Genomic DNA, 17,074 nt, shown 5'->3' with positions numbered 1-17,074 from the left:
CGGGATGGGGGAGCTGAGAGGGGCGTCCGGCTCCGGCTCGGTGGTGCTGCCCGCGGGGATGATTAACCCTTCGGTGCCGATCCGCAACATCCGGATGAAATTCGCAGTGTTGATTGGACTCATACAGGTCGGAGAGGTCAGCAACAGGGACATCGTGGAGACGGTGCTCAACCTGGTAAGGGAAAAGGCGTGCTCGCCATCTGCCTCCCAGCCCCCATGGCCTCCCTCCCCAAACGCTGGCTCCCACCCCTCCACCACCCCCCTGGTCGCACACGCAGCGCGTCCCTGCGAGCCCAGATCGTCCGGCGGGTATTGCTTAGCGGGTGACCTGCCTGCGCGCTGCCCAAGCCACGCCACCTCCCTGCTCTCCTCCGGTCCTCTCCTGCCACCTGAGCGCAGAGCCCAACTTAACACCGCTTATTATCACTTCTCATGACTATGAGTCGTCAGTTGTTCCTTGCCGTTCAGGTTTTGGGTTGACTTGAGAGTTTAGTTAGGGGGAGCGGAAGGCCTCCTTTTCTCTGGGGTTCTTTCTCCGACACTCTTAATTGTCCGTGGTGTGGTTCTCTGAGGATGGAAGCCTTGTCCCTGGAGCCTAAATTCCCCGGTGCTGCTGAAATGCGAGAAGCGCATTAAGTCCAACTTGAGCAGCTGGGAGGTGTTTTCCATTGAGGAGGAAAAATGATGCAGTTTTGCATCTGCCTTTAAATATATTACGAGGCTATGTTGGAGAGTGTTGTGGCTGTATCTCCCCCCCCACCCCAATCTCTTTTTAGGTAGCCTTCCTTTCTTTGTAATATTGCCCTGAATATGCTGACCTCTTAAGTAATTTTTTGTGCACATGAGATGTTAAAATGTGAGGACACTAAATCATACAGGTTGATTTCTGTGGTTGCCTTCAGAGAGCATGGCATGTGGATAAAGATTAGAGGAAAGGTGTTAAATTCAACCCTAGGTTTTGGTATCCTTCGTGATAAGAAAGAGTTACTGCAGAACTGTGTATGACTTAATGTTTTGCGATATCTATCTACGGAGAGGCGAAGAAGCGTTCAAGATGTTAGGGGAAGACATGGGGAGGAAATAAAGAGAGGAGAATCATAGATTTCGGATAATAAGACTAGTTCATTTAAGATTAATTCATGTTTTAATGCCTTGTAAGTGCAGTTTTTGCTGCAGCAAAGCTTTTTAAACAGTTTCCTCTGCAATACCTAGTCTTTGACAAACTGTAAGGTTGGGTTTTGGAAGGCAAGCTTAAATCAAGAGCAATCAGTTGGCTATTGTATTTGGTGTGGAGTCACAGGAATATAAAAATTTGCTTGCAAGGAGATTTTATCACACCCATGCAGTCAGAATTTTCAGCTAAGCAATTATTTTTATTTGATCTATTGGAAAACTGAAAGAAAGCTGCAGCTACAGCAGTGGTGCCCTGAGACAGGGACAGGGATTAGATAATGTCTTTGGTTTCTGTACCTCTTGAATTCACAGATGAGTTAAAGCTGTTTTTTTTTTGTTTGTTTTGCTGGGGTGTCACGTCAAAGATAAGAGAATATTTGACTTTTCTTTGTTAGATTTATGCCTGTTTAAATACCAAACACCTCTTTGTACTTCTGTGTACCTATCAAACAAATCACAAAAAGTCAGTGTAAGTTTGGGGGGTTGTCACTGTGTTGGTATAACCAAATTCTTTTTGAGACACTAATAGAAATATTGTTTTCTTGGGTGTTTTAATTATAACCAGCTGCAAATAGGAGGTCAGTACTTGCCCTTTTTTTTTTTAACGAGATGAAATCTCAAAATATGTTAGTAGATTATCAGGTACTGTATTTATGTAAATTTGAAAGGAAACATTTAAAGGTTTTTTTTTTTTACAGTTTTCCAGATTTCCAATACCATTTTTACCTTAGATGGTGTGATATTAGGTTATTTTTAATAAGTATTTGTATGCTTACTTAATACATTTTAATGTGATAAGAGGCAATAGAGGCTCCCACAAGCTGAAAATTGATTCGAATGTGTAACCAGTTTGGACTCTGCAGCAGTAGCAATGTATGCTGGATCAGTTCTTAACAGATGGGGTTCTATAGATATACAGTAGGTTAAGAAAGGAAGTGAAGTATTTCTTTTGAGGTAAAAAAGAAATTTAATTCTCTTCAGTGCAGTGAAAATCTGGCATGAAGTCTCAACATGCAAACATTATTTTAAAGATTAACTTTACTGTTAAGCTTTATTAGAATAATCAGAAATAAGGTAATACTGACATGGTATATCCCCAAATCCATTTAAGACATTGTAACTGCGTTACAAAGACATTTTTATTTTTGGCATAAAGAAAGTTATGTTTAAAATTTCTTTGTACGTACTTAAAGAGTACAATTGATCTTTAAATGGAAACTTTTGGGGAAAAGAATGACAAAAGGAGCTATTTACTATTAAGTTGTTAATTATATTGATTGTGGAATACACCTTAGTCATTTGCAGTGTAGTATTTCTTGAATGGTAGGTTTAGTGCTTTATCTTTCCAATATACTCATGGTGAAAATGTCATGTGAAAATTTAAGTTGATTGGGAAAATATTTGGAGATCATAGGCATTTAAAAAATAATTATCAATACTTAATTCTATTTATTTAATGAGTAAATCAGTAAAATCCATTTAGGGCACTCAGTGACTTGCTAAAGGTTGGAAGCCTCTAATATTAATCTCTAAAATGAGTTTTTTCAGTTTTCAGTCTTAATTTAAAACATTAAATTAAAAAGTAGGTGGAATAGTGAAATATTTATCACAGTGATTTCTATGACAGAAAAGAAAGGAAGGAGAACTAATGAAACTTCAAAACAAAACGGTTTCTATCTACCTTAAACAAAACCCTGTGTCAGTCACCTTTGTCAGAATATTTTTTTTTTCCTTTTTTTTTCTGTACGTTATTTTTCTTTATATGATGAGAATACTGATACTTGGTTGTTAGGTTTCTCACGTGTCTTGCCCAAAGAATTAAAAGTTTTGCAGAGTAAAGTTGAAGTATGCATTAAAATATAGGACTCCTTTGACATAGCCATGGTTGTAATTTAGGGGCTTTTTTCTTTTGCCAAAGGTAGAGGTCCATTTCCACTATTAGGTGGATTGTGGGAGTTTGTTGAAGAATCACCATGGAATGAGAAATAAAATGAGTAATTTCCATTGTAGATGAACGTATTTGTACAATGATATTATAGTTGACTTGAAACATTCAAATACAAGGTGGACAAGATCAGGAAGATGAGTAAGTTAGTTTGTAAATAAGTTACAGTGAGAGTGTATTGTCAAGGATTTTGCATTGTAGCTTTACCGATGAAAAAAACTGATCATTAACAAATTTTGGCTTTGGGAGGTATTATTTAATGTGGCAGTATAAGAGCATTTAACTGTAGAAAAGGAACTTTGTTGGCTGTTTCAGTTATAAAGCAGGCATACTACTTAATCCATTGCTTCCTTTGTAAACACACTTAACATATGTTTATATAAAGTTTTTCCTTCCTTGAAGTAAATTCTATGTATACATAATGTGTTCTTTGTTTATAACGTGAACATGTCTTCTTATCACAGGTTTTAATATAAACTTATTTTTAGAAAAGATAAAATAAGGGATTAATATTTACTTAAAGAATTGACAAAAAAAAAAAAGAATTGACAGTAGGACTTTTTTGAATAGCTCTCTTAGGTAGTATAAATCTATAACATTTAATTTGTAGTTATTTTTCACAAATTGTGCAATATTAGTGTATCTTTGGCTGTAGAAAATATTTCCTCTGATAATTTTATTTTTTTTATGTTCTAAGTGGCATAATGTATATTGTATTAAAAGCATAACAAGATACTTTGAGGGGACTTTGTGGGCTAAGGGCTTCTCTTCTCTTGACATATGGATCATGGTATTATTGTTCAAAGGAAATTTGAAAGTTATTCTTCTATACTTGAATGTGACAGTAACTTTTCTTCCTTAGAGTTTTTTCACTTGCACCTTGATATAAATATCTTTAAAATTATATTTTCAAGATATTTTAAATTTCACAAACAAAAGATATGTTTTTGAACTAAATTTACTCTAAAAATATGTGGTTGCATTTTTGAATCATGAAGTCCTTAACATTGTCCTTAATATTAATAAAACCACATTTATTTATATTAAAAGAGAATTTCCTACATTTTAATTTAGGTTGACATGTAAGTCTTTTCATATATATAATTTGAATTATATTTTATTCTTGTTATCAGGTATCGAAAATTAAATTGAGTGCATATGTAAATATTGGAAGTTTCAATACCTTAAGGAGTTCTGAGGTTTTCCTCAAAAGTATTAATTTAGTCATAAATGACATTAAGCAGCATATATTCTATAACAAGTCTGTTATCAAGTTATATTAATTTTAAATTAGTATTTTTTATATTGCTAGTCAGTTTTTGGCAAATACTATGTGGCTAATTAAATGTATCTCAAGGTTCCCTCATCTTTTGCTATACATTTTCCAAACACAGTGTCAAGAAATTCATTGGTTCCAGCAAAATCAGCTCCCATTTTGGATCACCGATGTAGCGGTATTATACAATTCAGTCATCCACATTTTTGACTATTTACTTTAATATTATTTTGCATCAGTTAGTTTCATAGATTTTTCATTTATTGCCTGTACTTCTGATATTTTGTGCAATGTCAGCATATCTCCTTATACAAAGATATACCTATCATTCTCTAGTATTTTGTATAGTATTTAGTTATTTATACGTTTCCACTCCTATGCTGTGAACTCTGTGAGAGCAAAAGCCTATATTATGTATATTTATTTTTTGTATTTCTGGCTCTTGGATAAATTAAGTGCATTTTGAGTATGCAGGACACCATTATTAGGCAGTAGAGGACAAGTTTCTGAAATTCTGTTCAACAGTAGGGTCCAGACCCAAGATCTTGAAATAAATTAGACTCCTGTAAAGTTAATGTATTGCCTATTCTTATAATTAGAAATATTTGTTGAATATGTATGATGTTCTCTATGTAGGCATTACTATATATGTAAATATTATTTTGAACTGACATCTTGGAATAAGAATGTTAATTATTTTTCAATATATGTATGTCAAGTATATATACATGTAACTAAGATCACATTATTTTAAACAAAGAATAATATATATGGCATTGAATAGAAATGAAAACAAAAATGTAGCCAGTTGTCATGTTACTAGGAATAGTGGGCATTTCTTGTTTCTGTCTGTCTTGCATACATTTCCCCTTTTTGGAAACAGTACCTCAATTTTCCTTTAATGAACCACTCATCCTCCATTCTTAGTTCAGCTGGTTCAGGTGGGTTCAGGTGGGCTGGTGTATAACCCAGACATGTCCAGAATCACCATGATTGGTTCAGGGATGAGCATTTAACCTGAGGGGAGCCACAGGGTGAGTCACAGGACTTGGGAACTCTTCCTGTTGGGGATGTTGAGCTGGTAGACTCATCCTATAGCTGTAGGTACCTGTATTAGAATTTGACCAAGTGTGAAACCAAGAGAGATAAATATATTCTTGATTCTTCTTGAGCACTTGGAGCTCTCTGTGTCTGTGGTTATTATCTTCTAACCATTAAATTCTCTCTTTCAGAGTTTATTATTGTTATTAGCTTTAAGTCAGTTTAAATTGGATTTTTGTCACTTGTAAATAGAAGGAATTCTTACTAGCATAGACATTAGTAACTGGAAGTGGGGTATTGTAGGAACAGACCTTGAATGTTGAAATGAAGTGCAAGGCAGTAAGGACTGCTTTCCCCTAGAAATTCCTTAAAAGGAATTATGGAACAGCTGTTTCGATTGTCACCTGGGTTGTCTTTGCCCATGGAGCTACTAAAATTGGAACTTTAGGGATCCTCAAGTGTGTTGTCCACTTCTGCCTTATAAGAAAGGAGTTTGCTCTGGTCCAAGCTGGAATGCTTGAGAGCACAGAGGGGAGAAAATATTGTCCTTCCAAGTAAGAGAGGCCTTTTCTGCCTGTAGCTACCATACAAGAGAATCAGAAAATCAAGAACCATGAGGATTGGAAAGCCCAATTTTGTGTGTGTGTGTTATTGTTTTTTTTTTTTTTTTACCCCATGCTAAAATTGGTAAAAGGAAAGACAGGAGTTTAAAGCCAGGTAAAGTTGTGTTTTACAAGCTTCTCTCAAGCAACTCATGCATTATACTCCCAACCTCCTGACCAAAATAACAGTCCAGTTACTAAAGAGTTTTAAAAGAGGATGCAACCAGGGGACAAGTGATAGAATAGCTGTGCCTCCTCATCCAGCTTATTATTTCACATTGCTTCAAGGGAAATCATTAAGCAGAATGTTTTAAGGGATGAGTAATGTGAAGGCCTATTGCTATGAGACTGAATATTGCTATGAAATTTAAAAGGTAGGTTGGTATCTTGACAAGATCTCTGGCTTTGGTTACTAGTTCAACCAGTTGACTGAAATAAATTGACCAAAAGCTTACTGAGCTTTTAGGGAAACTATTTCCAGGGCAACCTCAAGCCTGGTAAACAAAGACCTGTGTTCTTTTTACTTCTAAGGCAGTTCTAAGCCTCAGTAAGAGGAAGTGGGTTGCTAAAGCAGTACAGCTGCCAGAAGGAAAATCTGAGGCCATAGAGGATAATGGACAAGTGAGGTCTTCTGAGATAGTGGTAATAAGTGCATCCAGATTGGTTGACCAAGAGACTCCATTCCCGTAACAGGCAATTCTTGCTACTCTGACCAGTAGTATATGGACTGTGGTTTGAATTAGTGACCATGGTTTGTACTGTTGATTTGCAAACTGGTCCCCGTGCACAGAGGGCAAGGAGAGACTGAAGAAAAGAGGCAGACCACTCCAGATTGGTAGCTGGCAGGTTTATTAAGCAGGGGAGCTTATGAGGCTTGTCTTGGGCAGCCGCAAGATGACTGGTCTCTACACCTGCCTGCCAGAATCTTAAAAGTTAAACTACAGAAGCCTTAACTAAGTTCAGTCACATATACCATCCAGATGGTTTCAACAACACCTTGGTCTCGAGGCTGTTTCCTTGGAAGCGTTCCCACTGTGGGAACAGTAGGCAGAGTATATATTCTAAGGACAGGGGAGGGGGTGAGGAGCCTCTGATTGCCCAGATCCAGCTCATGGGTCAGCTGACAGCCATGTCCTCTTGATTATTTCCTCCATATTTATCTTCTCCACTCTTCTAAGTGGGCATTATTATTTTTTTTTTTTCTTTTGCCATTGTATATTGATTAACGGGGATAGTTAAATTTATTACATAGATATATATTGTCAGATTATGAGGTACCACGAAAAAATGCATGTTTGGAACTGACCAAGAATAATACTAATAGCATAAAGATTTCAGACTTGTAGCTGGATCCAGTAACTTGGCATTGTCTTTGTTTTCCTCCCTGCCTCCCAGACCCATGGTGAAGTGATGAGTGCATTTTCTGCTGTGGTTAAGATAGTAACATTGTTAAACATGGATATTTAAGAAGTTATATATATGGAAAGAAGTAATGTATAAGGTGGCTGGGTAGCCGAGGGCTAGAATGTTGTAGATTTCTTTTGGTTTTGGCTGCATAGCATCCATTCCTTCTGCTGTTAGCAGTTCTGAATTTTTTGATTGAGGAGTCATCTCTTCTTGATTCTTGGTTTATATGGTTTGGGGTTTCCCTGGACTCCTTTCTGCTTTCCTGGACCAGGAATAGAAACTGTACTTGGCCCATCAGTAACAGATATTGGTTAAATATCTACCTGTACATCTGCGAAAGCTTGATAACTCCTTTCATTCTGCTGGAGAAAGAAAAAGATATTCTTCACTGGAGTTGCTAAGATGTTAGAATGTAAGTCTAGATTTGACTGACACTCTGCTACCATGAAGGCAGAGTATGCTCGAGGATAGAACTATCACAGAGGCACCAAGAACCAAGAGATTACCGATGACATCTTTGGAGCCTTTCAAGTCACTTATACTGCCAGGTTTTCAGTGCAAGCTAATACATTTCTTGTTTTGCTTAAGCCAGTTTGAATCAGGTTTCTATTCATTGCACTCCAGTGATTCCTAACTAATATTTAGAATTAAAATTATAAAAAAAACTTTAGGTATTAAGTATCATAGGACAAATCATAAGAAAAATAATTTGGCAAAGGGCTTGATGCATTTCAAGAAAGAAGAGACATTGCTAATTATTACAAAAATTCATCTTCACTAAATAAGAACATAAGGTAATAGTGAGATAACCTGAAAAATAAGTGATTAAAAGGAAAATTACCAGTGTTTTATCAGCATGCTAAAATAATCTTAAATGACGTTGTTGGGCATGTAAAATGGTACAGCTGTTCTGAGTAACATTTTCCCAATATGCGTCAAGAAGTTTAAAGAGGTTCTTGTCATTAATCCTTAGTTCTTTAGGCTAAGGAAAAATTACCTGTGGACAAGTATGAGGGTTAAATGTAGTTTAATGATATAAAAAATTAGCAATAACCTATATGTTCACATTAGGAAAAGGTTATGTAATTTTATATCTATATTATGAAATATTATATAGCCATTCACACTTTATGTGCCTCAGTTTCCTTATGTGTAAAGGAGTTACCTCATAAGGTTGTACAGATTAAATGAATTAATATATGTGAAGTGCTTGGTACAAAGCTAACTTTGTATAGTATTTACTATTGTTATTTATTTTATTTTATTTTTTTTACTGTTGTTATTTTTGTTCTTATCTTGAGCCTGTTGACCATATGATCATAGAAAGAAAATAATGATCTAACTAAAACTGAGTTCTGTTTTAGCTTGGATTACCTGAGCTGGTGAACCTGTCAGAGAAGGAATCTCAGGTGTCCACCTTCTAATGAAACATAGGGGGTCTGTTTTGAATCCCGCATAGTCTTTAACAGCGTTTGGGGTAATTTTTCCTAATGGGAAATTGGGGAACGAATAGGCGTGAGGTGACACAGCTTCCTTTGCCTAGAATTCCTTCTATCTCTTCCTTCCTTGACATGGCTGAATTTCACATCTGGATGTATACTAGGCCATGAAGGGTGATCCTGGGTAAATAATATCTCCCTCTTGGAGTATTAGCTTAAATATTTAGAAAACTACTTGAGTTACAAACGTTAAGAGGCAAGTTAGGGGACTGAAAACTATTTTGTGATCAGTTGTTTTAGAAAATTATATTAGTGTATATTTTAATAGCTCTTAACTGTTTCCAGTGTACTTGCAAAATTGTGCTGTGTTAACTAATCCTCAGAATAACTCCCTTTTCAGATGCCATTCCTTCTGTACAGATGTGGAAACTAAGACTGCAGGGAATGTGAAGTATTAGACAAGGTTATCCAGGTATTAAGTACCAGAGCTAGGACTCAGGCCTTCAGATTCAAAGGCTATAATCTTCTCCATTATTGAACAAAATGTAGCTGCTTAGAAATTATCCCAAAGGCTTGCATTATATGAAGAGATGATGCTGGAAAGGGAGGGTCGGGTCCAGCCAGCATCAGTGAACTGATTCTGTGGTAGAGAATGCTGCCCATAGAGGACTCAGGACTTGCTGATCACAGGAAATAAAAATGAATGCAGGATAGTTTGATGGTTTTGTACACAAAATGATCTAACGGCCTATATTGTGAAATATTAATTTTAGAGTTTTGGGGAATGGTGATACAGTATTATAAATGGTAACTAGCTTTCATTTGTATACCTTTTCACTAGGCAAAGTGTGGGGTATTTTAGATATTACTCTGAACAAGAAAAAAATAGTATACATTGATATATTTATTTTATATAGAAAAAGTAGATTTGTTATGTTTTAGTGTTAATCAGATGCACCACCACATATACCATGTTTGCTTGGATAGAACAAATGAGTTAACTAGAGTCTAGGTGATATAATTTCCAATAATTGTGATTCTCCTTTCAGTTCACTGAAGTAGAGCAAACATTGTTTAATAGAAAATTTTATGGAAGTGTTAAATGTCTAGGTATATTTCTCTTTAGCAACTACTTCCATTTTCTGAAAGAAATAACTTGCAGCTGATTTAAAGATGGTATATGAGTATTTCCAATGTTTTTAAAAACTTTTCATGTGTGGAGAAGGAATTGGCATTTATAGAATTGGGGTTGATAACATACCTTATGTTTTTAAAATCCTCTACCAACTCCTTTGAAATAAATGTGGGTCTACTTTAATATAATAAGTAAACCACGGCTGAAATTAAGGGGCTTGTCCAAGGTTGCAAAGCAGAAATTAGACTCAAAGCTAGATGTTCTGTTCCTAGGTTTGTTGTTCTTTAATCTTTACATGTCAAGCGCTATGTTAAGCATAAAATATGCATTATCTTATTTTATCATCTTGACCTGCAATATAAAATCTTCAATGAAATAAAAATAGTCATTGTCTTTCTAGGTTAAACTAAGTCTGGTATTTTAAAAGAGGAGAAGTATTTTCAGCTCTAATTATATCAGCAATATTTTATTATAAAATGTCATAAAATTATTGTACTTGATTTGTATTTATTTTCTATAACTTGATTACCCTTTAAAAGACCTCGAATTTAAATTAAGTATTTAAATTATTTTTAAAGCTTATGAGATATGAGTCATCAGTAGAAGAATTTTCTTTTATTATGCTGTCTTGACTGTTACTTGCTGAATAATCATTGCATTTTTCAAGTTATCATGTCTTCCTTTTTTTGTCTAAAGAACTCCTGTTCATGTTTCAGGAATCAGCTGTTGTCCCCCACTTAAGTGATGCCTTCTCTGATCTCCCCCTAACAGCTCTTCCTCCCATTCTGTGCTCTCCCATAACACTTTGTACATAGTTCAGATTTAGCATAGTTCAGATTGCCTGTCCTATTTCAATTATTTGTTTACTTGTCAGACTACCCTAGAGACTCTGAATCCCTTGAGATCAGAATGTTGTCTTATTCACCTTGGTATCCTGAGTACTTAACATAGAATCTAGAATTTTGTGCTGCTTAGTGAACTTGTTTTGAAAGAGGATTTTTTTTTTCACATTTTATATATTTTGCTTGTTTTTGTCACTTCTGGCTTAGTTACAAATCTTGTCTTCTCAGGCTATTCTGGTTCTTTTAATTTCTGTGTTTGCCTCTTCCTTAACATTTCAGTTTTTATTTTTTTGAGGAAGGGGGTGGATAGAGATTTTTTGATGTGTTTGTATATATGTATATAAGGAGTCATAGGGTCTTCAGATGTGGTGAATAGCCTGACTCTTATCACTTGCATAGGTGAGGAAAGAACCAGTTGGGTTAAGATCCTGCAGGCTTTCACAGAATTTGAATTATCACCTAGATTCCCTCTTAGTCCAGTGTTTTTTTTTTTTTTTTTTTTTTTTTTTTCCACTTTATCTTGGTGCCTGGAGTTCCCCTTTGCCTCAACCCATTTGGGGTCATAACTCTCCCGGGGAAGCATCCCTTTTTTTTTTTTTTTTTTTTTTTTTTTTTTCCACTTTATCTTGGTGCCTGGAGTTCCACTTTGCCTCAACCCATTTGGGGTCATAACTCTCACGGAGAAGCATACCTTTTTTTTTTTTTTTTTTCTTTCTTTTAACTCAGGCACACTCAGAACACTTAAAGTGATGATTAAATAAATTACTGAGTAATCCTAACCTAGTGTTCTATTGCCAGAGTCAAGATTCTCATTGGGAATATAAAAAGGAATTACATGTTCCCTACCTTCAGTAACTTGAGGTTCAGTACAGGAAAAAGAAGAAAAATCAGACAAATTCCATTGGCAAAAAGTGATATTACAAAGATTTAAACAAAATTCTGTGGAGACATTAATGGTTCCACTACCTTTGCTTGGAGGAATCTGGGAAGGTATCATTGGTTAAGTGACTTTGGATTGGATCTTGAAGGACAAGTAACTGTTTCCCCGCATATAAAGGGCAAGAGTGGAAAACCTTTCCACACAGAGGGACACGGGTCATGAGGGAGTCTTTCCATGGCTGTGTCCACTAATGTTAACTACAAACCACATCAGATTAGCTTTATTTCTTCTTGTAGAAATCCCACCCCATTTTTTTTTTTTTTTTCATTCCATGAGTGTTCATTGGCTTACTTTTTTTTAAGGTCTTTCAAGCACAGGGGAGGTGATAAAATGTATTAGGTGATTAAATGTATTCATTGAGTTATTTGAGGAGTTCTGTTTGTGTAGCTATTTGTGGTTCATGATTAAGAGTAAAGGTGGAGGAAGAGATGAAAGGAAAACTAAGGGTGTTGAAAGTTATTTTTAATTTTTTCAGCCTTATAAAATCAGAATTCTTAACAGTAACGTTTTATCAAAGTAGAGTTAATGGTTTTCTGAAGTCTAAAAGGAAATTCAAGTGGGCTTGATGTAGTTCAGTATCAGGATCACCATTAAGAAGCCTTTTTTCTCTTAACTGGTCTAGTATTAGTACTGTTTTGTTCAGCTTCTTCCTCTAAGGAAATCCTGTTCCCTCCCACCCCCTAAAGGACAGTGGTTTTTCCTTTCTGCAAATCAAATTATAGTTTTCCCATTAGCAGCATTACAAAATTTCAAAGAATGTTCCAGAAAAAAATGTTAGACGCTAGGTCAAATAATATTATATGTAATAGTGCAGCAACTATTTATAAAATAGTATATTTACTTTCATGATTTTTAAAAGTTGAGATTTAATGATTCATCTTTAAAGTGTGACTTTTCACGCTGTAGTTTCTTTGGAGTATCTGTTCCTTTGAATAAAATATGCTAAGGCGTCAATTTTGTGTTTTTTCTTTCTTCTGGGTGTTAATCTGTTCACATGCTTGTTTCATTGCTATTATTGTTGAAGTCATCCCCCTGGCAGACAGCAGGCCCTAATTGGGTGGGATTGTAGTTGCAGTCTTTTAGCCATTGACTATACTAAGTTTAGATTCAAATGGAAATGTAACCCATTTTTTTGGTCTCATTAGTACCACATAGGGACTGACTACACTAATTGGTCACAGTTCAACCAGCTTGCCTGAGTGGTCTTGGAGTTGTTTTGAACCATTAACATTTTTTCATCCTGGGCTTTAGGATAAAAAGCATTCGTTTTTAGGATGACTGACTGACTTATTTTAGGGGTGGGTGGAGTAGCTGTGAAGAAGCATTTTTCTTTGTGAAAATACTCATTTAGGTACTTTTATCAAAAGTATGTTGAGCAAATAGATTTTAGTCAGATTTGCTGGGTTTTTTTCATTAATTATGTTGGGCTTTTTAAATTCTAGAAATAACGTTTAACCTGATTAGTGATCTACACTCTGAAAGGTAAACTAATGTATTTTAGTTACTGCATGACAAACTGTCATTCACAATGACAGCTGCACCCAATTACATTGAAAAATTATGCTGCCAAACTCTGAAATAAATTAAAGATGACCTGCTTAGAAAATATGGGATATAGACATTTACAACAGAGATTTCACTTCTGGTGAAAGAGTGCTTGGGGTTTTGGATCAATATGATAATGCATTCTGTATCTTAGAGCCCAAACTTGTTATCTTTGTATGTAAAAGGAATAAAGGTATATATTAATGGAGAGGTAGTTTATGAGAATAACATTTAATGATTAGATGTATCACATTTGTGGCACATGTTATTAGTTGTTAAAGAGGGACTCTATTAAAGTAGTTTATTCTTGAAGAAAAACTAGAAAGTTTTGCTTTATATAATGATAGTCAACTATGAATGTTTAATATGCACTGTTAACTGAATTATGTAATTTTACAGTTGACTTAATGGTCACTTTCTAATTGTCACTATATTTAATTTGCAGGTTTTCTTGTTCTTTTGTTCATGGTTACTTCTTCTTCCTCCTTCCCCTTGCCCCCTCCATTATTTAAATACTGATCTGTTGGGTCTGAATATATATACTTATTTTCATCCTAATGCCACATATGACCACATAACCATTTTATTCCACAGATATTTTTAGAATCCTCACACCATGTGTGATGCTAAACACTGAGGATACAATGATCAAGACACAATCCCTGCCCTGGAATTTATAGCACTGCAGGGAGTCAAAAATACAGGCAATGAAATGTGTGAATTCTATGATAGAAATAAATTAGGGAATAGTGGGCAACACTGAGGGGAGAAATGTACCAAGGGAGTCAAGGGAGGGCTTCATAAAAGTGGTGATGTTTGAATTGAGTTTTGGAAGATGGCTAGATCTGTCTAGAGCTGTGCAGTCACAGAGTAGCTACTAGCCACATGTGGCTAGTGAGCACTTGAAATGTTCCATAAGCGTAAGATGTGCACTTGATTTTGAAGAGCTGGTATAGAAAAATATCACATTAGTAATTTAAAAATATTTATTACATGCTGAAATCATATTTTAGATATGTTGGGTTAAATGAAATATAAATTAATTTCACCTATTTTCTTTTATATTTTTCTTTTAATGTGGCTAATAGAAAATTTTAAATTACATAACATGTAATTTATAGGGGACGTCTCAAAAGTAGATTTATAGGGGACGTCTCAAAAGTAGATAAACCATTGTAAGTATAGAAAGAAACTAATAAATATTCTAGCATGCTCTCTTTCCTTTTAATATGTCTGCTTATGCATGTGTATATATACTGCATATTCATATACTGTATATACTTACACTTACAGATACATATATACATAATCTTTATATTGTTTGAGCCACTTATATTGTGGGTTTTCCTGTTAAGTGTCAGTAAACATCCTAACTAGTGCATTGACTTAATGGCAACAATTTAAAAACCACGTATCTTTGGGGAAAACCGTGTTCTCCCTGCCCTGGTAAAAGTTGCCTAAATAATTCATGGAAATCAATATTGCAACAAATTAAAATGCACTTTATTGTCAGCAGATACTTTGGAAGGCAAATTGTAACTACAGAGTTGAAGAAATAGAATAAAATGTAGTTGTTTTATAGGAGTTGGATGAAGTGCTATTATTTCTAACATGTTTTGCTTATAAAATTTGCTGGATGGTTTCTTAATGGAATAAACAACTGCTTTTTGTGAGTTAACTGTTAAAAATTTTATGTGAAAATACACTTTCTGGAAATGCATGTATGTCCTGTTTACCAAAACCAGAAATTGAGAACTAACCTTACCTTTATATAGAGAGCAGAGTATATATACTTTGTGAAGATTTACTTGTTTTATCGGAATAAGAGTCCCCTATTGTATTTAGGTTGCTAATTTCAGTATTAATTATCAGGAGTGCCATATTTTAAATAAGACTCTGAATTGAATACTAGAATACTAGAATTCTGCAATGCTAATGCTTATCTTGGTAAGATTTCGAAGATTATCTTGTTTTCAGATACGGACACCTAGGCAGCAGAGAAGTTACTGACTTAATATTTTCCATTATGCAAAGATGTAAGGATACTTTCTTACTTTGAAATATTTTATCTTTTTCCTTTCTTCTACTTTTTCCTTCTTGTCTCCCTCGTATTTGTATTCTCATATGCCTTCGTATATGTATTCAAAGGTATTACATGTTTACTGGTGTCACTTTAAGTCCAAGCAGTTTTTACTTTTTTCCTCAGCTAATTACAGTTTTATGTCTGCTGCAGTGTTTGTAGAAAATTGAGATCTTCATTCTCCTTTAATAATAGCAATAATAATCATACTTGATGGAGATGAGAGGGAGGTTAATTTAAACATACTTTTATTTATAGGTGATTGTTAGGAGCTGAAGTGCCCATACCTAGGGATAGTATGATCAAACCTGGGGAAAGAGTGAGATTGGAAAGATGATTCTTTTCTTTAAGGATTTCGAATTCTAGAAACAGAAACCACTGTGTAAATTAGAAAAAAAAATACTAAATTATGTGATCAGGCTTTTGTGGAATGACTAATCTGAATTCAGATTCTGGCTCTGCCTTTTTTTTCCTCTTGTGACCGTGAGTAAAAGTATGTATTAGAGTACAGTATCACAGAGGAGGAAGTAATGAACTATTTGCAGGAGTCAGGAAAGACTTCAAGGTGGAGGATTCTATTGAAATTGGCTTCCAAGGGGAGCAGGGGTTTGCTGAGTAGACAGGGTGGAGTAAGGGCATTCCAGCTCTGGAACTTTAAGTCAGCACATTATAAAGTAGTAATGTCTTTCTAGGAGTGAGCTTTCCTTCTGGCAAATTCCTGCCTGTACTTTTGGACTTAGCTTAAGCTTCTATCTCTACTATTGATCCTTCTCTAACACAAAGAGAGTTTTGAGGCAGTTAAGCATTTCCATTTTTGTGCTCTATTAGCACCTTGTAAATACATCAGTTTCCCAGCACCCTCAGGAGTCACATTCTTGAAATGTTATGTGGTTGGCAAAACTGCAGTTGGCAAAGTCAAGGTCTCTAGACAACAAAGTGTAGGTAGATGAGAAATAAAAATAATGCATTAAACATGTATATATTTGTATATAAGTGTATAGAGAAAAGTTCTATAATGCAGCCGTTTCCAAAACAAACCAGGATCATCTGGTGCTTGTTTGCACCAAATATAATAAAAAAATAATAGTAATTATAAGTTTTTGTTAGATGTGCTGCTAGGCTGTTGACTGTTACTGATATAATAACAGCTCTTGGTGGGGGAAGAAGAAACACAACTACATTAAATGTACACATCAGTTACGAGTTATATGTTGATTTCAGAAATGTTAAAATATGAAAAATATTCCTTAGAATAAAGGAAATATAGTATTCTCAATTAATACAATAACTCCATGACAGAGGCATTTCTATCCCCATTTAACACTTGAGAAAAGTGAGTTTGTGAATTTGTAGCTAAGGACTTTGGGCAATGTGGAGCAAGACATTTTGGCAAAAAAGAGACATGAGCAAAGCAAAGTGTTCATTCCATGTAAGTTGATCTGATTAGATAGACTAGTGTTGTCATACTCTTTCAGTAGTTGTGGTTGTTCTATCCTGAAACAATAGGATTGGTCACAGAGGACAGCCTGTTCAGTGGTGAAATGTATTATTAGTGGTGCTAATTCTTGCTCCATCTTGTACCTGATTCTTTTAGGACTTTTATAACAATGAACTAATGTCTTCGACTCTGTTTTTAGATTTATAAATTA

At 35.1% G+C, this 17,074-nt stretch overlaps 1 protein-coding gene across 1 annotated transcript in view; it reads left to right on the top strand.

Moving 5' to 3' along the window:
* The first annotated feature begins 4 nt into the window (after nt 1-4).
* The window catches only part of NBEA (neurobeachin), a 609,882-nt gene continuing 592,812 nt past the window's right edge, over nt 5-17,074 (top strand). The window contains exon 1 of the mRNA XM_024755508.1: nt 5-175. Within this exon, the coding sequence (XP_024611276.1) occupies nt 5-175 (171 nt within the window). The remainder of the gene's footprint in view (nt 176-17,074) is intronic.

Source organism: Neophocaena asiaeorientalis, unplaced genomic scaffold, assembly GCF_003031525.2.
Source record: "Neophocaena asiaeorientalis asiaeorientalis breed wild unplaced genomic scaffold, Neophocaena_asiaeorientalis_V1.1 scaffold59, whole genome shotgun sequence".
In the NCBI taxonomy this organism is placed as follows: domain Eukaryota; kingdom Metazoa; phylum Chordata; class Mammalia; order Artiodactyla; family Phocoenidae; genus Neophocaena; species Neophocaena asiaeorientalis.
The sequence above is the reverse complement of the archived record's forward strand: the minus strand, read 5'-3'. Positions and strand labels throughout refer to the sequence as shown.